The sequence below is a fragment of the Procambarus clarkii genome, chromosome 20 (genome assembly GCF_040958095.1).
Source record: "Procambarus clarkii isolate CNS0578487 chromosome 20, FALCON_Pclarkii_2.0, whole genome shotgun sequence".
Taxonomy (NCBI): domain Eukaryota; kingdom Metazoa; phylum Arthropoda; class Malacostraca; order Decapoda; family Cambaridae; genus Procambarus; species Procambarus clarkii.
In genome coordinates, this window is record NC_091169.1 from 35,298,892 (window position 1) to 35,322,719 (window position 23,828).

Below are 23,828 nucleotides of genomic sequence, written 5' to 3' on the forward strand. Positions count from 1 at the left end.
AAGTCAGCCTGTATGAAGCAGCGTCTTGGCAACATGCTAGGTAACGCAGGTAACGCAGGTAATTATCTACGATAAGTCCAAAAAATAAAATATGACGAGAAAGCGCTAAGCCAGTACATCACATGGAAGGGATATGGAGGCAGGATACGAGCTGGGACATGAGAATGGAGTGAAGGAATGGTGCTCAGCCACTTACGCCATTGGGAGATCGGACGCCAACCAGCAAGTAGCGAGGCTATGGCTGTCCCGACCAGTCTAGGTAGTATCATCTAAGAAACAGGACTACTGTTAATCAACAAAACATGAGGATTATGGATGGTAAGAAAGAGATAGAAGCAAGGACCCGCCTGCTGGTTAGTTACATCGTGTTGAGCGCAGAAATCTCCTGGCCTCTCTTCGCAGACTAAGAGTCTCCCTTCACATATGACTCTGAAGCCCGGAGCACCATCCGCCAGCCGTGTGCATGCACGTCTCCAGTGACTGTTGAGGAGACAGTGAGCTAACTGTGGATGACCTGTCTTCTCACACTCTTCAGGACCAGGTTGTTCTCTTGTTTCACTTGGTGCTACTATTGCCCTTGTGGGTAGTATTGGTGCCCGTGTACCGCCCGGGAGAGTTACCATGGGATACACGCCCGTCTTGGCGTCCGCCCTTCTCTGCCGCCGTTTTCTGAGCGCTGGAGCTTGTGGTCAGCGGGGAAGCCTCTCCGCTCTTCTCTTACCATTCACTACTCCACTTAACTTAGTCCCTTAAACTCTTCTTTATCTGTTTTGTTTTTCTGTGTGTAACCCTCCCCCCCCTCTCTCTCTTTCTCTCTCCTCTCAGTGCTTGAGGACCAACGTGCAGAATACATCCTTAAGAGATAGAGATTACCGTACAGGCAATGTTTGTCTTCCCCACAAAACATTAAATATCTCGTGATTTGCTACAATAACAGTCTTTTAGCCCAGACGAGTCTGGTCCTTGGCGTTATCTGAAGCGTCCTGACGATTTGCATATTGTTGAGTCTTCAGCCAACAATGACTCCATATTATTGTAGTTTATTGAAGGGAAAAACGAACAATAATGCACTCAAACACACAGCTTCGATACGATATATATATATATATATATATATATTATATATATATTACCAGTGATATATATATATATATATATATATATATATATATATATATATATATATATATATATATATATATATATATATATATATATATATCACTGGTAATTTGGTGCAAGACTTGTTTCTTTAAAACTGACAGGGTGCTGCAGTCCGTCCTGTAGATGATATGACTGAGCCGTCGGTGTAGACACAGTGCTCATGAGATCTTAGCTTTTTGATGGAGGAGGAAATTGTTTCAAGTGTGACAGCTTTGAGAAGAGCAAGATTCTCCTTACCTTCCTTGGTGACGGGTGTGTATGATACTTGGATGGTTAGGTACAGGTAAAGGTGAATATCAGAGACAGGGAGATTGCATTTAAAAAGGAATGATGAGTTTGATGAGATTGTAGGTCTTTTTTGCTCAGCCATTTATCATACAAGGAGTGAGTCGGTATGTTGGCAACAGTCAATAGGGTGTTAACTGCACTGAATAATTTGTCTCTGAGCAACGCAGGAGATGTAGGGTCTGTCATGACTTTAAGGCAAAAGGTCATGTTGACTTGCATGATTCTCTCCAGTATGGTTGGAAGTTTCAGTTCTTCCCTCATGTTGATGATTCTTGTGCATCTTGTTCTGTATTACTTCTACTTTGTTCAAAAGAGAGACGGGAAGTTAATTAGGCGCAAGGAATGATGATCAACTAAGGATCTAACAAACATTATCTAGAACAGTCCAGCATTTTTATCATAGATACTAATATTCTTACAAGTAAGTTTTTCAATGGTTTAAGTATTTCTTTTAACGTATGATGTAGGTCGTTTACAATGTCACTGTTTTCTCCTTCCTCACTTTCAAGTGAAGAAAGCTAGGGACTCGGTCAGCCGACATTCACCGGTTTTGTGGGGATGGGGAGGGGGTAAGAGCCACTATTTTTCCTTACCCCCCCTCTAAAAAAGAACCCACATTCGACCAGACTATGTCCGTCCCTTACCCCAGACCATTCCCCCTGCAAAGTTGGGTAGGGCTACCCCTAAGCGTCCGACCTCCAATCTTAGGCAGACAGACAAATGGATATTCTCTTTTATTAATATAGATATATATAGACATTAAAGCAAACTAACCGTGTCTTTAGAAAAAGTGTACAATCACAGCCGAAACTTGTGCAGGAAGTTGCAGATCTCAAGTGTGGGACTGCTGGTAGATACACACCGAGGTGTTCTACCGCCAAGTTGTCCTGCAGGGCGTCCTGTTCCGCTCACACCAGCTTCACGTGTGAACATGTGGTCATTTTCCTATAAAAAAAACTGAATTGTGGGAGACACTCTGGAGAGAGAGAGAGAGAGAGAGAGAGAGAGAGAGAGAGAGAGAGAGAGAGAGAGAGAGAGAGAGAGAAGAGAGAGAGAGAGAGAGAGAGAGAGAGAGAGAGAGAGAGTGAGGGAGAGAGAGAGTGAGGGAGAGAGAGGAGAGAGGGAGAGAGGGAGAGAGAGAGAGAGGGAGAGAGAGAGAGAGAGAGAGAGGGAGAGAGAGAGAGAGAGAGAGAGAGAGAGAGAGAGAGAGAGAGAGAGAGAGAGAGAGAGAGAGAGAGAGAGAGAGGGAGAGAGGAGAGAGAGAGAGAGAGGGAGAGAGAGAGAGAGAGAGAGAGAGAGAGAGAGAGAGAGAGAGAGAGAGAGAGAGAGGGAGAGAGAGAGAGAGAGAGAGAGAGAGAGAGAGAGAGAGAGAGAGAGAGAGAGAGAGAGAGAGAGAGAGAGAGAGAGAGAGAGAGAGAGAGAGAGAGAGAGAGAGAGAGAGAGAGAGAGAGAGATATTGCAATGATACATAACTTAACATTTTCATAAAACTCAAAATAGATGTTGCAAATAGGTGGTGCTTCCCATGTGATCATGTCTAGCTCCTGGTGACGCCCTCAGCTCCCTTTCACCAGTATCTTGCCAAATGTATCGCTAAACATACATATCTTAAATTATATATATATATATATATATATATATATATATATATATATATATATACATATATATATATATATATATATATATATATATATATATATATATATATATATATATATATATATATATATATATATAAATTTCTATACATTAATTTAGGTTCTTGGGAAGTAAGTTCAAAACTTAACTCTCCCAAAGTTAAATTTGAACTGTTATTAATAACATAAGAAAAAGGGAGACTACAGAAAGCTTATTGGCCCATATGAGGCAGCTCCTATTTATATCCACCCAATCTCATTGATCTAACCAAGCGTCTAACCTACGCTTGAAACAATCATGTGATCCTAAGTCTATTGTTACCCGGTAGGTTCTTCCATATATCAACTACCATGTTTCCGAACCAGTATTCACCCAGGTCTTTCCTAATGTAAACTTGTCCAGTTTACATCCATTGTCTGGAGTTACAGTTGTGCTGTATACCCCCCCCCCCCTTTGTTCCAGGTAGTGTCAGGGTATTCCAGGGTTGACTGTGGCGGTATTCACCAGTATGGTGCTTCTTCAATGGCCATTGGTGGTTCCAGTGAACTTATAACTGTGTAGTGCAAACACCAATCTAATGAATTCATAGTAAATATTTAGGAATGATAAACGTCTAAATAAGTAACTGCAAGATTTCATTACAAGAAGTGAACAGGTTGTATTACGAGGCTTAACTCAAAGACACTGTTTTAGGTGTAAACACGCATGGAATAACAAATTAAGACTCGTAAGTTCAAGAAAAGTCAAGAAAATATACAATTAAATATGAAGTTGGAGGATGAAGCAGATGTCAGCAGGTGGTAAGTTGTGGAGGCGGTGTAAGGCAGCCAGCGAGGCTCACAGTGCCTGTGTTAAGTCCATTTCCTCACCCCCCCCCCAACAAACCCCCCCTCCACACCCAAAACACATTCCCCACCTGCCCACCCCACACCCCTGCCTTCCCTCACCGGCAATCATGCGGGAAATAGCCGGAGATGGAGCGCAGACGGGCGTAATATATCCACCCATTACCCACTGATAGCTGGAAATCAGTTTGGTGCAGACCAATTGATGCATGAAGCGATGTATGGATGATGGTAAAGCAAGAAGGTTGTGGCCCCATAGAGACACCTGCAGCAGGCGGTAGGACGACGCTGTCACAGAAGGATCTGTCAAATCTTCAGTGACGACCTGAGAAGGGAACAGCCTTACGCCTCGCCAGGTATACGTCCAGAAATCGAGGTTTGTACTTGACCAGAGAAAATTCGTAAACTGGAAGTTTTATATTGACCACATCCCGTGTTGCTGAAGAGCCTTCATCAAGCCCCACGTGCACGCGCGTCCTCTACCCCTTACACACATACTTTCTTACACACCCATTGTTCAAGATTTCTGGCCTCATATGTGTTCTTTCTGGCCTCGCACATGTTGACAATAGTAGGCATCCATCAGTCTCAGGAGACTATGGTGTTGCGCTCTGGTTGTCGGTCTGGAGTGGCCTCTCCAGGGCGCAAAGCCTGGTAGGTTGATACGGAGGAGAAGCTGTTACCCATGCAGCAGGTCCCCCCTGTCTACGGCACTGAAAGTCTCAATTGGAAAGGCAAGGAAAGTCTCCAATGGAAAGTAAATAACCCCAAAATATAAAGGTAACATTCACATATGAGGCTACATAATTCTAGCCTCAGTTACTCCAATTAGACCAGTTACTCCAGAAGAGTCACCACAAATGCAATAGATCTATTAAATATTGTATAACGTGTGTGTGTGTGTGTGTGTGTGTGTGTGTGTGTGTGTGTGTGTGTGTGTGTGTGTGTGTGTGTGTGTGTGTGTGTACAAAATAAAACAGTTCACTGTACAAACAGCAAATATGTTCATATAGACAAGAGACAGGTGATGTTAAGGTCGCGTCTGAACGAGTCTTGTTTGTTTACATAAGAGTAAACAATGCCTTAATTACAAAAATATATACTTGTCATCTTGTAAAATATTAATAATATTGTGAAATCATGTTTAATTAAATACAATGAGTTTATACATACAGAAAACGGTCTGGTGAAGACAGATACTATTATAGATAAAGTGGCACTTGAACAGTCAGAACAGTTATAAACTGACTGTAAAGGATTAGATATGTAAAGGTATCCTTCTGGATTATGTTATGGATTATGGCGGCTTATTAAATGCAAACTAAGCCACCACGATGGAGCAAAGATGTACAGGTTTCGTAAGTCGACACGTCACTGTTTGAGGTGTGGTGAGGTAGGGCATGTGTGTACACTAGAGAGGGGCGTTTGGGGAAGACAGAGGATGGATCCACCATGCCGTGGTCATGTCCCTGTCTTACGGACAGCCCCGTGTACCAGCTGCCTGCGTGTTCATCACGCACTCATGCTCTACATTCACCAGGTCTTCACCTATATAAAGCTTGCTTAATGATCATCTCTGTGTTTCCCATGAAGATTTTCTTTGTCAAAAGATGAGTGAGATATGTCACGTGTCGCTGCCATGTATACACCTTGTTGTGCTTGCGAGGGTTGAACTCTGCTCTCTCGGCCCGCCTCTCATCTGTCAGTCAATCTACTGTTACTAGCTACAATCCCCCCCCTTCCCCCCCCCACACACACAGGAAGCAGCCCATGACAGCTGTCTAACTCCCAGGTACCTTTTACTGCTAGGTAACAGGAGCATCAGGGTGAAGGAAACTCTGCCCATTTGTTTTTCCGGCGGTGCCGGGGGATTGAACCCCGGTCCCTAAGTCCACGAGTCTAGAGCGCTGTCCACTTAACCACCACCTCCCCTAAAAAGTAATGATCGACCGTGGCAGGATTCGAACCTGCAATCTTCGGATCCGAAGTCCGACGCCTTATCCGTTAGGCCACACGGCCATGTATCCGTGTGTATCACCGTAGATGTGTCATGAGACCAGGAGAATCGTGCAAGTGTAAGCTGTGTAATGTGCAGTGCTGACCACCTTACAACCTTCTCAACATGACCATTTGTACACTCCTTTAGTTTTCTTAAGATTGGGGCAGCGGCTTGGAATAGTTGGGTGGTGGTGGCAGGGTGATGGTGGCAGGAAGGGGGGGGGGGCGGTCATGGAAGGGGTGTGAGGGGAGGGAGGGGGATGGGGCCAAGGAAGACGGAAGAGGAGCCAGGACCAAGGCGAAGCACAGCTAAGGAAAATTGTCGGAAGTGGTGACGAGGGTGGTTGGTGAGGGCTGAGGCGCCCACTGCTGCCTCACACACCTTGCCAGCCCCCACACACCTGCCCCCAGGTGTGTGGGGCTGGCGGGAGTGGGGGCAGGGGCCGTGAGGGACGAGGGACAGGGGGTGGGGGCTAGTGTGAGGCTGGTATGTGAATATCTATTGATTTTATGGGCTTGGGCCGGCGGCGGCGTCTCAACAGTTGGGATATTGACGCCCCAACGACTCCGGACTACCTTCAAAATCAATCGATAATTAAAACTTAATATCAAACACAAATATAGTAATGCAAATTATAATCAACTATATAAACACACATATATATATATATATATATCGCAATAAATGTGGAAATAACATTTCACTCACTTGCATCTTCGAAGCTTCGAATTCACAACCACCAGAGTGGCAGACCGGAGCTTTACTGACCTGACTACGAGTACCCACAATAAGAGAGGATCCCAGACACAGCACTGGTATACCACTGGGACCTTCACCCTCTACTGAGGTATCACTTGAGTATCGTTGGAGTGTGACCACGCAGTCACAATTAGGTGAGTACACACACACACACACACACACACACACACACACACACACACACACACACACACACACACACACACACACACACACACACACACACACACACACACACACACCAAACTGTAGGTAATTTGAGGCTCTAAAGTGAAGTGAAAAACATAAATCCAGAAATAACAGTATCATAACATTGGTGACAAATACAGGTAAGAGCTAGAATATTAAACGAAACATGTATATCCTCCAAGAATCATGGCAATTTCCATTTATTAAACAGTTTACGAGCAGGGAAACTTCACCATCCAAGTTTATTATTGTTATAAACAACCTCGTGGTGCTTCGGGGGTAATAAACTATTTAATAAATGTAAACAAAGCCGTCATGGTTGAGGAAAGATGTACAGGTTTCGCAAGTGTATGAGTAAATGTCTGATGAATCCTGGTGATGGTCTCCGGCCTGACAGTCCCACTTACCACTACACAACATTGTCACATAAACACTGGAGCCTCACAAATGCTTGACTGCAAGCAACAGTTGCACGAGTGTGTCTTGCCGGCGTCTTGGCAAGAAAATTAGCTCGCAAGAATAAGAGAGATGAAGCAGGAAGAGCTTGGGAACATAACAGGAAAACCACAGACACCAGGAAACAGACAGGAAACAACAGACACGAGGCAACAGACAGGAATTTACAGGGCGGCAGCAACATACTAGAAACAACAGCCAACAAATAACCGAGAGGAAGCAACAGACTGGAAGCGTCCTGTCTGCAAACAGACAGGACGAAATAGAGAAGAAGTAACAGACAGGAAGCAACAGACAGTAAACAACAGACAGGAGACAGGAGACAGAAACAACAGATAACGAAGAAGTGCACTACGCCAGCCCATCGTCCTGTTTAGACAGTACATATAGTAACGGTGTGCACCATCGCTCATATACTGACGTAATGGACAATTAGAAAATATAATTTAGTAGAACTGAATTTGGACAAACGGGAACAAGATTTCGTATTTAAGTTGCTAATCCAATCTAACCTAACTATCCTAGGTCAAATGCACGCTATATGAGGCCTAATATAGTACATATATGTACTTTACCAGGCCTAAGAATATTCAAGTTTGAATTTAGCAAAAAAAAATTCCGGACTCTATCAAGTGAATACCACCAAACTGTACTATCTAACTGCGTATTAGTCAATATATGTAGGATGGAGCACATATTTACAAAGAGTACTGTGTAAACAGGAGTATGGGTCGACTAGGACCAATAACCAGAAGAGATGTAGAGTCAGCAGCTCGTCCTCGTGAGATGACAGCACTTATGGTAACCACTTGCTGGAGAGTACCAATATGTACTCATGCTCCACCAGAAACTTTACCCTTGTATTATTGAACGTTTCCAAGTGAGAAACCTTTTTACCAGCAACATAAATATAAGACCTAACCTGACCTCTTCTAGCAATCCTAGACCTAATTCACACCTTCTTTAGGCCTAATGCATGCGTTATAATCGGCCTACGGACATTTAAGGCTGCTTTTCAGCTTGGTTTCTTCCGGACTATAAATTGAACAGTACAAAAAGTGGCTTTTGGTGGGCCAGCATCTGGGCACTTCCCACCAAATACTTGCTGCAGGTACTATCAGGTGAGGAGGGTGGTGCGAGGGCGCCTGGGGAGACAACACAGGCAGCGGGAGGCGGGTGAGGAGGGTGGTGTGAGGGCGCCTGGGGAGACAACACAGGCAGAGGGAGGCGGGTGAGGAGGGTGGTGCGAGGGCGCCTGGGGAGACAACACAGGCAGAGGGAGGCAGGTGAGGAGGGTGGTGCGAGGGCGCCTGGGGAGACAACACAGGCAGAGGGAGGCGGGTGAGGAGGGTGGTGTGAGGGCGCCTGGGGAGACAACACAGGCAGAGGGAGGCGGGTGAGGAGGGTGGTGCGAGGGCGCCTGGGGAGACAACACAGGCAGCGGGAGGCGGGTGAGGAGGGTGGTGCGAGGGCGCCTGGGGAGACAACACAGGCAGAGGGAGGCAGGTGAGGAGGGTGGTGCGAGGGCGCCTGGGGAGACAACACAGGCAGAGGGAGGCAGGTGAGGAGGGTGGTGCGAGGGCGCCTGGGGAGACAACACAGGCAGAGGGAGGCAGGTGAGGAGGGTGGTGCGAGGGCGCCTGGGGAGACAACACAGGCAGAGGGAGGCGGGTGAGGAGGGTGGTGCGAGGGCGCCTGGGGAGACAACACAGGCAGAGGGAGGCAGGTGAGGAGGGTGGTGCGAGGGCGCCTGGGGAGACAACACAGGCAGAGGGAGGCAGGTGAGGAGGGTGGTGCGAGGGCGCCTGGGGAGACAACACAGGCAGAGGGAGGCAGGGTGAGGAGGGTGGTGCGAGGGCGCCTGGGGAGACAACACAGGCAGAGGGAGGCGGGTGAGGAGGGTGGTGCGAGGGCGCCTGGGGAGACAACACAGGCAGAGGGAGGCAGGTGAGGAGGGTGGGTGCGAGGGCGCCTGGGGAGACAACACAGGCAGCGGGAGGCGGGTGAGGAGGGTGGTGCGAGGGCGCCTGGGGAGACAACACAGGCAGAGGGAGGCGGGTGAGGAGGGTGGTGCGAGGGCGCCTGGGGAGACAACACAGGCAGAGGGAGGCGGGTGAGGAGGGTGGTGCGAGGGCGCCTGGGGAGACAACACAGGCAGCGGGAGGCGGGTGAGGAGGGTGGTGCGAGGGCGCCTGGGGAGACAACACAGGCAGAGGGAGGCGGGTGAGGAGGGTGGTGCGAGGGCGCCTGGGGAGACAACACAGGCAGCGGGAGGCAGGGTGAGGAGGGTGGTGCGAGGGCGCCTGGGGAGACAACACAGGCAGAGGGAGGCGGGTGAGGAGGGTGGTGCGAGGGCGCCTGGGGAGACAACACAGGCAGCGGGAGGCGGGTGAGGAGGGTGGTGCGAGGGCGCCTGGGGAGACAACACAGGCAGAGGGAGGCGGGTGAGGAGGGTGGTGCGAGGGCGCCTGGGGAGACAACACAGGCAGCGGGAGGCGGGTGAGGAGGGTGGTGCGAGGGCGCCTGGGGAGACAACACAGGCAGAGGGAGGCGGGTGAGGAGGGTGGTGCGAGGGCGCCTGGGGAGACAACACAGGCAGAGGGAGGCGGGTGAGGAGGGTGGTGCGAGGGCGCCTGGGGAGACAACACAGGCAGAGGGAGGCGGGTGAGGAGGGTGGTGCGAGGGCGCCTGGGGAGACAACACAGGCAGAGGGAGGCGGGTGAGGAGGGTGGTGCGAGGGCGCCTGGGGAGACAACACAGGCAGAGGGAGGCGGGTGAGGAGGGTGGTGCGAGGGCGCCTGGGGAGACAACACAGGCAGAGGGAGGCGGGTGAGGAGGGTGGTGCGAGGGCGCCTGGGGAGACAACACAGGCAGAGGGAGGCGGGTGAGGAGGGTGGTGCGAGGGCGCCTGGGGAGACAACACGGCAGAGGGAGGCGGGTGAGGAGGGTGGTGCGAGGGCGCCTGGGGAGACAACACGGCAGAGGGAGGCGGGTGAGGAGGGTGGTGCGAGGGCGCCTGGGGAGACAACACAGGCAGAGGGAGGCGGGTGAGGAGGGTGGTGCGAGGGCGCCTGGGGAGACAACACAGGCAGAGGGAGGCGGGTGAGGAGGGTGGTGCGAGGGCGCCTGGGGAGACAACACAGGCAGAGGGAGGCGGGTGAGGAGGGTGGTGCGAGGGCGCCTGGGGAGACAACACAGGCAGAGGGAGGCGGGTGAGGAGGGTGGTGCGAGGGCGCCTGGGGAGACAACACAGGCAGAGGGAGGCGGGTGAGGAGGGTGGTGCGAGGGCGCCTGGGGAGACAACACAGGCAGAGGGAGGCGGGTGAGGAGGGTGGTGCGAGGGCGCCTGGGGAGACAACACAGGCAGAGGGAGGCGGGTGAGGAGGGTGGTGCGAGGGCGCCTGGGGAGACAACACAGGCAGAGGGAGGCGGGTGAGGAGGGTGGTGCGAGGGCGCCTGGGGAGACAACACAGGCAGAGGGAGGCGGGTGAGGAGGGTGGTGCGAGGGCGCCTGGGGAGACAACACAGGCAGAGGGAGGCGGGTGAGGAGGGTGGTGCGAGGGCGCCTGGGGAGACAACACAGGCAGAGGGAGGCGGGTGAGGAGGGTGGTGCGAGGGCGCCTGGGGAGACAACACAGGCAGAGGGAGGCGGGTGAGGAGGGTGGTGCGAGGGCGCCTGGGGAGACAACACAGGCAGAGGGAGGCGGGTGAGGAGGGTGGTGCGAGGGCGCCTGGGGAGACAACACAGGCAGAGGGAGGCGGGTGAGGAGGGTGGTGCGAGGGCGCCTGGGGAGACAACACAGGCAGAGGGAGGCGGGTGAGGAGGGTGGTGCGAGGGCGCCTGGGGAGACAACACAGGCAGAGGGAGGCGGGTGAGGAGGGTGGTGCGAGGGCGCCTGGGGAGACAACACAGGCAGAGGGAGGCAGGTGAGGAGGGTGGTGCGAGGGCGCCTGGGGAGACAACACAGGCAGAGGGAGGCAGGGTGAGGAGGGTGGTGCGAGGGCGCCTGGGGAGACAACACAGGCAGAGGGAGGCGGGTGAGGAGGGTGGTGCGAGGGCGCCTGGGGAGACAACACAGGCAGAGGGAGGCAGGTGAGGAGGGTGGTGCGAGGGCGCCTGGGGAGACAACACAGGCAGAGGGAGGCAGGGTGAGGAGGGTGGTGCGAGGGCGCCTGGGGAGACAACACAGGCAGAGGGAGGCAGGGTGAGGAGGGTGGTGCGAGGGCGCCTGGGGAGACAACACAGGCAGAGGGAGGCGGGTGAGGAGGGTGGTGCGAGGGCGCCTGGGGAGACAACACAGGCAGAGGGAGGCGGGTGAGGAGGGTGGTGCGAGGGCGCCTGGGGAGACAACACAGGCAGAGGGAGGCGGGTGAGGAGGGTGGTGCGAGGGCGCCTGGGGAGACAACACAGGCAGAGGGAGGCGGGTGAGGAGGGTGGTGCGAGGGCGCCTGGGGAGACAACACAGGCAGAGGGAGGCGGGTGAGGAGGGTGGTGCGAGGGCGCCTGGGGAGACAACACAGGCAGAGGGAGGCGGGTGAGGAGGGTGGTGCGAGGGCGCCTGGGGAGACAACACAGGCAGAGGGAGGCGGGTGAGGAGGGTGGTGCGAGGGCGCCTGGGGAGACAACACAGGCAGAGGGAGGCGGGTGAGGAGGGTGGTGCGAGGGCGCCTGGGGAGACAACACAGGCAGAGGGAGGCGGGTGAGGAGGGTGGTGCGAGGGCGCCTGGGGAGACAACACAGGCAGAGGGAGGCAGGGTGAGGAGGGTGGTGCGAGGGCGCCTGGGGAGACAACACAGGCAGAGGGAGGCAGGTGAGGAGGGTGGTGCGAGGGCGCCTGGGGAGACAACACAGGCAGAGGGAGGCGGGTGAGGAGGGTGGTGTGAGGGCGCCTGGGGAGACAACACAGGCAGAGGGAGGCGGGTGAGGAGGGTGGTGCGAGGGCGCCTGGGGAGACAACACAGGCAGAGGGAGGCAGGTGAGGAGGGTGGTGCGAGGGCGCCTGGGGAGACAACACAGGCAGAGGGAGGCAGGTGAGGAGGGTGGTGCGAGGGCGCCTGGGGAGACAACACAGGCAGAGGGAGGCGGGTGAGGAGGGTGGTGCGAGGGCGCCTGGGGAGACAACACAGGCAGAGGGAGGCAGGTGAGGAGGGTGGTGCGAGGGCGCCTGGGGAGACAACACAGGCAGAGGGAGGCGGGTGAGGAGGGTGGTGCGAGGGCGCCTGGGGAGACAACACAGGCAGAGGGAGGCGGGTGAGGAGGGTGGTGCGAGGGCGCCTGGGGAGACAACACAGGCAGAGGGAGGCGGGTGAGGAGGGTGGTGCGAGGGCGCCTGGGGAGACAACACAGGCAGAGGGAGGCGGGTGAGGAGGGTGGTGCGAGGGCGCCTGGGGAGACAACACAGGCAGAGGGAGGCGGGTGAGGAGGGTGGTGCGAGGGCGCCTGGGGAGACAACACAGGCAGCGGGAGGCGGGTGAGGAGGGTGGTGCGAGGGCGCCTGGGGAGACAACACAGGCAGCGGGAGGCGGGTGAGGAGGGTGGTGCGAGGGCGCCTGGGGAGACAACACAGGCAGCGGGAGGCGGGTGGACACATGCAAGGAAGGAGTTAATGGTGGGAGGGACACTGTGGGGGAGCTACCCCCACCCCCTTCACTTATCATGCCACACAATGCCGTACATATTGAACCAGTATGTAGGGTGATACATAATTAGTGTGTGTGTGTACCTAGTATTCACCTAGTTCTGTTTGCGGGGGTTGAGCTTTGCTCTTTATGCCCGCCTCTCAACTGTCAATCAACTGTTTACTAACTACTTTTTTTTCCACACCACACACACCCAGGAAGCAGCCCGTGACAGCTGACTAACTCCCAGGTACCTATTTACTGCTAGGTAACAGGGGCATTCAGGGTGAAAGAAACTTTGCCCATTTGTTTTTGCCTGGTGCGGGAATCGAACCCGCGCCACAGAATTACGAAATTGAAATTGAAATTGAAATAAGTTTATTGAGGTAAAATACACACAAAGGGATGAGGTAGCTCAAGCTATTCTCACCCCATTCAGTACAACGTGTTAATATATACATAGACACACATCACAAATAAACACATTACCAAACATTTTGAGAGGTAAAAATATACATTTCCTCCTTCACAAGTAGTATGTTATCAGACGTACACACAAATACTTTTATGACCTAGGTATACTGTATAGACAAATTGCAAGACACCTGCAGATAATTCAACAAAATATTACAATCTTGGTGCAAAATTCTTATATCTCTCAAGAATATCATCAACCTTTCCGTTGTGACACATCCAGGCTATTTGTTCAGGAACAGTCCTTATCTCAGTGTTTCTATATACACTAATCAACGGACAATCAAGAATATAATGGGCAAGGGTGTGAGACCTTAACATACCACATAGTTTACACTTCGTGTCATTACCATGAACATCTATCCCATATTCCCAGTAATATTTGTACCCAAGCCTGAGCCGCATGTACACAGAGTCACTCCAAGCATTTCTCCTTTTACCATAAGTGAAATGGGTGTTTTGACTCACATACATGTAGTGTTGCATGGTTTGACTACTCTCATACATTATCTCTCTCCTCTCCACTCCCGCCTGTGCCTGAATATTTCTGATTTTGCTTCTTATTTGTCTCATTGTGAATTCACATTCAATGTCAACTTGTGGTTTTGATGTGGCACGTTTGGCCAAGTCATCCGCCACCTCGTTGAGCACTATTCCAACGTGAGATGGAATCCACATGAATTTCACACTATAACCTTTCAGCTGTATCTCAGTTATTCTTCTCTTACAGTCCTCCACTATAGACATGAAGACTGGGTTTCGACTGTTTAAGGACTCCAGTGCTCCTCGGCTATCGACAAATACAAAAACATTTTTGTCGTCATGACGTACTTCCTCCAAACACGCCAGAATGGCCTGCAGTTCAGCTTGTGTGGATGATATATAATTACTAAGCCGGAGTTCAATTATCCTGTCCACAGTCCCAAACTCCGTATAATCCCTTATTAGGACACCACACCCTGCCCTGCCATCCTCCGCCACCGACCCGTCGCAATATACATGTAAACTGTTGCCTCTTGGTAACCGAGATATCATGCTTCCATACAAACACCGTAATTGTCCCGGTTCATGATGAATCTTTTTCACCTTGAGGGGTACAATTTCGACGTCTATTTTCTGTACTTTCCAGGGAGCAGACATATTACACTTTCGAGAGGGTTTACAGCAGTCAAGTACGTCGTATTCCCTGAGGTCATGAGCTAATCCTCTCGTATAGCGTGTCTCCCTCAGTTTCCTGGAAGTGTGTACGTCACTCAAGCAGGTCTGAACGCTCTCAAACAGCTTATCCCCTCCTTTTCTCCGCATGAAACGAATAGATACTCTAGTGTTAATGTCACGGACTCTATCACACACACTCTGTAAATTTAATTCCATTCTCATTATTTCAATCATTGCATTTCTTTGACATCCAAGAATAATCCTCATAGCCTCGTTCTGTATCAGCTCTATTTTTTGAATTCTGCCTTGGCCTGTGTAAGACAATACGGGTGCTGCGTAGTCTATCAGGGAGCGAACAGTGCTTATGTATAACATCCGCAAGATAGGTACCCCAACACCTTTACCAGAAAAAGCCAGTGCTTTTAGAGGATGCAGACGGGCTTTACATAAGGTGCTGATATGATTTATTTCAGCATTTTTACTCTCACATGTGTATCCAACATACATGCCCAGATACTTGTACTTCTGTACACGGCTCAGTTCCACACCATTTAGAGTAAGTGTTATATTTCTTCGTTTCCTATACTCGTATTTGGTTTTATCTGCATTTATAACTAAGCCTAACTTGTGACAGGTTGTACCAAGTATGTTAAGAGCATCTTGAATTTTGTTCCCAGAAGTGCCTTGTATAAGAATGTCATCAGCATATATGATCGTCGTGACCCCTGGAGGATACATCTCTGATGCTAATCTGTTCATTAATACATTGAATAAGGTGGGACTTAATACTCCCCCTTGTGGGGTACCTAACTGAAACCTCCGTTCCTCAGACATGTATCCCTGGTAATACACCTGACCTTTTCTGCCTTGCAGGTAATCCCTTATCCAGTGTAGCAATCTCCCTGTTATTCCCAGATTGGCTAATTCGTATAAGATTACTTCCCCATTGGCTTTATCAAACGCTCCTTGTAGATCAACAAAAACTCTACAATTGTCATCCACATTAGACAAACACTTTAAGAGACAATCCGCAGTACTTTTGCCTTTGATAAAACCAAAGAGATTATTGGACATGTTATCACCTACAAGGTAGAGTAGCCTATTTAACAAAATCCTTTCCATCATTTTACAAAAGCAGGATATTAAGGAGACAGGTCTGTAGCCTCCGTTTGACTTAGGGATAGGAATGATGACAGCCTCTTTCCATTTTCTTGGTAACTTTCCCTCTCTATAACTCATATTAAACAAATCAAGTAAGGGATTAGGTTTCATACCGGCTAAATAATTAAGTATGTCATACGTTACTCCATCTTTTCCCGGAGCAGTGGAGCTGCCACTTTTTATAGCATCCAGTAGCTCATCGTGGGTTATCTCAGTGCATGCTATAGATCTTGTATTTAAGGCACATAAAGTTACTCCATTTCTAATATTTTCCCATGACTCAATGGTGACTCTCGTGTCTGCAGGTAAGGACTCCATACCAGCAGCACTTGCCCATTTATCTACTAACTCATTAGCAACTTTCCCTGGATCTGAGTGAGCAATGAATTTGGTCTTACAACCCCTGACTTTATTTACTGCTCTCCATATGTCTTTAAGGTTCTTAGTATTACCAATGGCCTGAGCAAAGTCTTGCCAGTATCTGTCCCGCGCCTCCTTCCTCACCTGACTGCATTCCCTAGCCACTTCCAACATTGTATTTTTCTCTTCATCCCTCATTCCATTTTTTAACCATGCTTTATGCGCACCCCGTAGCATTCTCTCCCATCCCTTGACTTGCTGATCATTGGAATATTTAAATTTCTTAGGTCCGTGCGTCTTGCTTCCCCTGCCCCCGTTATTTTCCCTCTGTACTAATTTCTCTATGTTCTCGACCATGTCCTCGTAAAAACTATCAACGCAGAGCGGCGTGTAATGTTGATACCAATCTCCCATATTTTGAATAAAATAATTTTTCATATCTTTCTTAATATTTAGCCTTTTCCTTTGAAAGTGGACTTGTTTTTTCCCCAGTGGTAATTCAACGTTCAAGGCAAAGTGGTCACTAAGTAGTTCCCGAACAACCCGAGCCTCCCCCATAATCCCCTGAGAGTTTAAAACGCAGGCATAGTCAAGCCGTCCTCCCCTGATGTGAGTTGGTTCATTGTTTCCCAAGAGACAGGTATCTGGATGATCTTGTAGAAACTGTAACCACTTGACCCCATTAGCATTAATACTACCCACTGTCCCAAGGCTTGTGTGCCGAGCATTAAGGTCCCCAATGACCAGTGAAGGATTAGTATAAATGCAGTCAGGTAAATAGTTAGCGTCGAAGCAGTTCCTGGATACATACAAATTAACTACAATAAATTCCCCTTCCCTTAATGATAATTTAACACAGACACTCTCTATACCTTGCGTTTTTGATGGCGGTTCTACTAACTCTGCTGGTATGGAGTTCTTAACATAAATCGACGTGCCTCTGATGTTATTTGCAGCGAAGAGGTGAAACCCTTTATAGCCATTTAATTTCAATAATCCTTCATTCCTATCCCCTGTCTCCTGGAGAGCTACAACATCAATATCATTTCCCATCACATAACAATGAACATCTGTAACCCTGTTTCTCAAACCATTAACATTCCATGACAACACTTTCAGTCTAGGGTGATCCATTATTAATCAATTCATTGCCTAAGTCATCCCCAATAAGTTCACTAAATGATAGCCATACCTTGTATAACATCTCCCACCTCCTCCCAAGTTCACCAGTAAAAGCGACATTGCGATTCTCAAGAGATTTTTTCAGCCCTGAGATGTCCATTGTTGGCCCAAATGATTCCTTCATTTTATGTGTAATTATAGGGTTCTTCCTTTCACTACGACTACCATCATTCACACACACTTCACTTTCCTTCATTTCATCACTCAATATTTCATTTTTGTCCTCAACCACTATATCCTGACTATCCTTCACCGTTTTGTGATTTTCCTTGACCTCCTGAACGTTTAATTTAGCCTCGATGGACTCGATTCTCTGCCCCAGATTTTGGAGGAACTCACCAACTTTTTTAAGTTCAGCCCACACTTCCTTGACCATATTATTATGACCCTCTCTCTGAGCCACAGTAGCCACTTCACTCACCGTTACACTGTCACTGCCGGAGTCCTGAGTGGTGGCGTGGCTGCTTGTTGCTGGAGCCTGCCTAAGTAAAGGTGACTCCTTTACCCACGCATTCGTCCGGTTCACTGGCACTGTTTGGGGCAGACTGTTTTGCTGTGCTCCCGGTGTCTGGGTAAGAGCTCTTGCTTGCTCTGTAACATTCACCGGCCGGAGAACAGCCATACTCGGCCTCTTGCTACACACAGCCGAGCTCGCATTGTGAACACCTCCACAGTTGCAGCATCTGGGAACTATTTTCTCACCCAGATTCAGTCTGTTTCTACACACAGTAGAGAGGTGAGACTTTCCGCAGAAACGACATCGTGGATCATTTTGACAGCTCCAGGATTTATGCCCCCATCTGCAGCATTTCAGGCATATTATGGGCTCTTCCACATACTTTGCTACATGCCTGTAGCCAGCCCCGGTGATGAACACTTTTTCGGGTACGTCACCTCTCACTAGAGCCACCACCTGACTCCTAGCTTCACCTTTAATAAGGTGACGCTTGGCCCACACAAATCGTTGGTCGTCGAGTATAAACTCGGGGTCCAGAATCTGAGGGTATTTATAGATAATTACCTTCGTCAGCTTCTCGTTCCCCTCCGGTATTTCCATAAGAATTCCATCATATCCTTGCTGGCTAAGAAACGTCACTGCCTCCCTAGAACCTACCGTTAAGTAAGGTCTGTTTACACCTTCCTTCAGCAGGGGCTCGAACTTGCGGTGTTCTCTTCCGAGTTTGACGGTCCACAGCAGCTTCTGATGATAGGCCAACGTGCATGAGGCAGGGAAGAGAAGCCTCCATCTCCGCTGATCCTCACCTTCCTGACATCGTTCCGTCCGTTTGTCTGCATCAGTCTCGGCGTCGTTCTTCATTCTTTTATCGTTTCCGTTAAGTGTACCATTACTGTCCACACTACGCCTTGCATCCTGTCTTCTGCGTTTCTTCTTATTCCTTGTCAGAACTTCTTGAAACACGCCCTCCTCGTCTGACTGGCTGCTTTCAGAGTCCATGTTAATATCTCCGTGGGAAGCAGCCAGTTCTACTGGTGACTGAGTCTCCATCTCAGTACCCAGCATGGGGGGAGGGGGAGGGGGAAGGTGCGGAGCAGAGGTCTTGACCCGACCGCGTCCCAGGTAAGACTGACAGAATTACGGGTCCTGCTCGCTATCCACCAGGCTACCAGGCCCCCAGACCAGGTATGTGTGTGTGTGTGTACTTACCTCTCAGTGACTACAGGGGAGTGAGGTCTAGGTCCTTCTAGCTCCTCTTAGTTTGTGAAGGTTCTTCTGTTACTTCCTGCGCTCCTCATCTGTTTCCAGGCTGCTCATCAGCTTTGCATCATCTGCAAACATTGACATGTCTGAGCTCACTCTCTCGAGTGGGTCTTTTACATAAATTAGGAACGGCAGCGGCCCCAGGACAGAGCCTTGTGGGACCAACTTGGTACATTCATCAAGTCTGACACCTCCTCTCTGACTGTGACTCTTTGCTTTCTGTCCTTCAGGTACTCCTTTATCCAGTTCAGTGTTTTCCCGGTTATCCCAGCCTGCTTCTCCATCCTGTAGAACAGTCTTTCATGGGGAACAGAATCAAATGCTTTTTGACAGTCTAGAAAAATACAGTGTACCCAGCCTTCCCATTCCTGTCTTATTTTAGTAACCTTGTCACAAAACTCAATCAAGTTTGTCAGGTACGATTTTCCATTTCTAAATCATTGATTTTTTTGGTCACATATTCCGTCCTCTCCTGATGCTCCAGCATTCTCGAGCTGATTACTTTCTCTAGAACTTTACAATACTTGTAAGTGACTCTGGTCTGTAATTTAGTACCTTCTTAGGACAGTATGAGGGGTCCACCCATGACTCCTCATTCTGCTGTTACTAACTTTAAACAACGCTGCTTTGTCTATTTTGTCAGTTCCCCTTAGGATCTTATATGTTGTTATCATGTCCCCCCCCCCCCCTCTATCTCCTTTCCTCCAGTAAGGGACGGGCCAATTCTCTCAGTTTTTCCTCATATAGTTTGTATGTGTGTGTGTACTCACCTAGTTGTGCTTGCGGGGGTTGAGCTCTGACTCTTTGGTCCCGCCTCTCAACCGTCAATCAACAGGTGTACAGATTCCTGAGCCTTTTGGGCTCTATCATATCTACATTTGAAACTGTGTATGGAGTCAGCCTCCACCACATCACCCCCTAATGCATTCCATTTGTCAACCACTCTGACACTAAAAAAGTTCTTTCTAATATCTCTGTGGCTCATTTGGGCACTCAGTTTCCTCCTGTGTACCCTAGTGCGTGTGCCCCTTGTGTTAAACAGACTGTCTTTATCTACCCTATCAATTCCCTTCAGAATCTTGAATGTGGTGATCATGTCCCCCCTATCTCTTCTGTCTTCCAGCGAAGTGAGGTTTAATTCCCGTCGTCTCTCCTCGTAGCTCATACCTCTCAGCTCGGGTACTAGTCTGGTGGCAAACCTTTGAACCTTTTCCAGTTTAGTCTTATCCTTGACTAGATATGGACTCCATGCTGGGGCTGCATACTCTAGGATTGGCCTAACATATGTGGTATACAAAGTTCTGAACGATTCCTTACACATGTTTCTGAATGCCGTTCTTATGTTGGCCAGCCTGGCATATGCCGCTGATGTTATCTTCTTGATATGGGCTGCAGGAGACAGGTCTGGCGTGATATCAACCCCCAGGTCTTTTTCTTTCTCTTACTCTTGAAGTATTTCATCTCCCAGATGGTACCCTGTATCTGGCCTCCTGCTCCGTACACCTATCTTCATTACATTACATTTGCTTGCTTTTTTTTTTTTTTTTTTTTTGTGTGTGTGTGTGTGTGTGTGTGTGTGTGTGTGTGTGTGTGTGTGTGTGTGTGTGTGTGTGTGTACTCACCTATTTGTGCTTGCGGGGGTTGAGCTTTGGCTCTTTGGTGTGTGTGTGTGCGAAAGCTTTGTACACAACTTTGTACACGCTTTGTGTGTGTGTGTGTGTGTGTGTGTGTGTGTGTGTGTGTGTGTGTGTGTGTGTGTGTGTGTGTGTGTGTGTGTGTGTGTGTGTGTGTGTGTGTGTGTGTGTGTGTGTGTGTGTGTGTGTGTGTGTGTGTGTGTGTGTGTGTGTGTGTGTGTGTGTGTGTGTGTGTGTGTGTGTGTGTGTGTGTGTGTGTGTGTGTGTGTGTGTGTGTGTGTGTGTGTGTGTGTGTGTGTGTGTGTGTGTGTGTGTGTGTGTGTGTGTGTGTGTGTGTGTGTGTGTGTGTGTGTGTGTGTGTGTGTGTGTGTGTGTGTGTGTGTGTGTGTGTGTGTGTGTGTGTGTGTGTGTGTGTGTGTGTGTGTGTGTGTGTGTGTGTGTGTGTGTGTGTGTGTGTGTGTGTGTGTGTGTGTGTGTGTGTGTGTGTGTGTGTGTGTGTGTGTGTGTGTGTGTGTGTGTGTGTGTGTGTGTGTGTGTGTGTGTGTGTGTGTGTGTGTGTGTGTGTGTGTGTGTGTGTGTGTGTGTGTGTGTGTGTGTGTGTGTGTGTGTGTGTGTGTGTGTGTGTGTGTGTGTGTGTGTGTGTGTGTGTGTGTGTGTGTGTGTGTGTGTGTGTGTGTGTGTGTGTGTGTGTGTGTGTGTGTGTGTGTGTGTGTGTGTGTGTGTGTGTGTGTGTGTGTGTGTATAGAGGGTCAGACGAGACCCACAACCAACAATGGTGCACCAATGTGTTGCATCAGGCTTGACGCAGGTACCACATGGGGGGTTTCAAGTGTGCTTGCACTTATTTATAAACGCAAATCTTTTGTCTACAAATAAAAAATAATCATAATTTATACCAACATGCAGAAATAAAGAGCTACGCTCGTATGGTTTAAGTACCGTCATTTCCTCGTGTCCTCGTCAGATTCTAAACAGGAAATCAAAGCTTTCGCACTCTGGTTAAACTCTCACGTTTATATGGTGTCAACTCTAAGTTACGGGCGCCTTTCCTCCCAAACACTCCGCCCACGTGACCAGCTCCAGCTCCGCCCACGTGACCAGCTGCAGCTCCGCCTACTCATCTCCCACGCCGCCAATCAGAGGCCTGGGGGAGGAGCCAAGTGAGTGTGGGGGGAGGGCCTTAACTCCGCCTTCTGATGGTGATACCAAACAGTATTTTCCCCAACATATACCCACGGTATCATACATGTTAATGATAAGTGTATTTACATAAAGAACTCCGGCAACAGGTGGAGAAGACAGCACAGCTCAGCACCTGGGCAAACTTTCTAAACTCTGGAATGAAGAAATATATTGCTTGCGATTATGAAGCAAGTTCTCGCGTGAGACAGGCAGGAAGGAACCTTTTCTTAGACTTGAGAAATAAATCACTTGAGTGAGTACATGAGGGCGGCGTGTGAGAGGCGTGGAGTGCACTACCTGCACCTACACGACGCTACACAATTTCAACGCTGCCAGACTGGGAAATAGTGATCTACACAAGGGCTACCAGGAATACGTTTCAATATGTTCTTCGTGTGTGTACTTACTATTTGTATCTGCAGAATCGACCTATTTAGCTCTTGGGTCCCGCTTTTCTATCCATCTATTTTTCCTGTTATATCTACTACATATATTTCTAACACACACACACATCCCCAGGAAGCAGCCCGTAGCAGCTGTCTAACTCCCAGTTACCTATTTACTGCTAGGTGAACAGGTGCATCAGGATGAAGGAATAAAATGTCACAACTATATAATTGATATATGCAAAAATCCACATACAAAATTAGTACCGTGGGAAGTTAACAAAATTTTTTAAATACATCAACACAAAGAAGAACAAAACAATGGATATATATATTTTGAACATACATTTAGATTCAGCACAGACCTGGGTAAATACTGGTTTGAAAGCAGAGAATGTTGATTAATGGAACAAATTACCGGGTAACAAAAGGCTTAGGATCGATGTAGTGTTTCAAGCGTAGGTTAGACATATATATATATGAAAAAGTTTGGGGTGGATATAAACAGGAGCTGCCTCGTATGGGCCAACATATATTCTAAAGATTCCTTTATTCTTATGGTCTTATGTTAACCGTTCATCTGCTGCCCTGAACACATACACCTACACCCTTGCCGTTTGACTCACACTTGCACTAACATTATACCATCAAGTCTAATTCAAAGAGCTCTTTTCCTGTTACTATGGTCGTGGCCAGGCTCGCTCCCTTCTGTGCTTCACTGAGTGCTCCAGGTCCCCTGGCATTTGTGCCGTGAATCATAATTGTGCAGTTTGTGCAAGTCAAATCAGGATGCAAGGTGTAATTAAATACGCTTTCCCTGGGAATATTGAGCATGTTACTTTACTTGGGAAGATGAGAATGTTACTTTACCTGGTTACTGTGAAGATGTTACTGAAAAATATTGTATTTCTTCTGATGTTTCACAGTCGTCAGCCAGTGATGGGAGTGAGCGTCTACAAGGCAGAACAAGGGGTGGCGAGATGCAGGTGAAGACTGGAGCCGGGAGAAGAGAGGGCTGCAGACCTTGAAATCTGTGGAGTCGGAGTCAGAAACAAATCTTGAGTTACAGAAGTCGGTGTGGTTAAAAGCATGCCCACTCCGCCTCCTAATAAATTTAATTTGTATTATAAATATGTTAAATAATCAATTTCAGGATATTTATTATACAAGGAAAAGCGTCCCCCCAAAATTCACACTGACCAAAAAGTGTCAACAAAGCCGGTTGTAAAGGGTATCCTGATGCTTGACACTGGTGAAATGTTGCATGTTGCCTGCTTTCAAGCCATACAGGAAATAAATAATTAGTATATTTCCTATTCATATACAAACTGAGGAGTATAGGAGTTGGGGATCTAAGTACCGACTCCACAGCCCTGGTCATGGGTGTCGTTTACAGTAAGATGTTCACATGTAATGCCCATAAGTAGACCACTTAAGTTTTAAGTTAAAGAGAATTCCTTTTTCAGACTTTGTGAATTAAGTAAGAGAGTTTTTTCGTTTTGTTTTGCTCCTTGAGGAGGAATTTCCCTCCCTGCCGGCCACTACCAGTACTCTCCCAATTCCACACACACTCAACTAGGAAGAAAATTGTACTTTTTAAAAATTTCACGG

The 23,828-nt window shown here is 48.9% G+C and overlaps 2 protein-coding genes and 1 non-coding gene across 5 annotated transcripts in view; 1 reads left to right on the forward strand and 2 right to left on the reverse strand.

Moving 5' to 3' along the window:
• LOC123755316 (dnaJ homolog subfamily C member 27) overlaps positions 1–23,828 on the reverse strand; it is a 128,271-nt gene that overhangs the window by 71,375 nt on the left and 33,068 nt on the right. For 2 of the 3 annotated variants that reach the window (XM_069327860.1, XM_069327859.1), the window contains 3 exons: positions 23,088–23,248; positions 18,962–19,083; positions 2,227–2,397 (listed from right to left, as the gene is read on the reverse strand). The gene's annotated coding sequence lies outside the window, so the exon portion shown is untranslated. The remainder of the gene's footprint in view (positions 1–2,226; positions 2,398–18,961; positions 19,084–23,087; positions 23,249–23,828) is intronic. The other variant, XM_069327861.1, reaches the window with a different exon arrangement.
• The window catches only part of LOC138366812 (axoneme-associated protein mst101(1)-like), a 47,692-nt gene that overhangs the window by 10,924 nt on the left and 12,940 nt on the right, over positions 1–23,828 (forward strand). The window contains exon 2 of the mRNA XM_069328097.1: positions 21,684–21,809. Within this exon, the coding sequence (XP_069184198.1) occupies positions 21,684–21,809 (126 nt within the window). The remainder of the gene's footprint in view (positions 1–21,683; positions 21,810–23,828) is intronic.
• On the reverse strand, positions 5,885–5,957 carry TRNAR-UCG (transfer RNA arginine (anticodon UCG)). The gene has a single exon. It is a non-coding gene; the product is annotated as a tRNA-Arg (tRNA).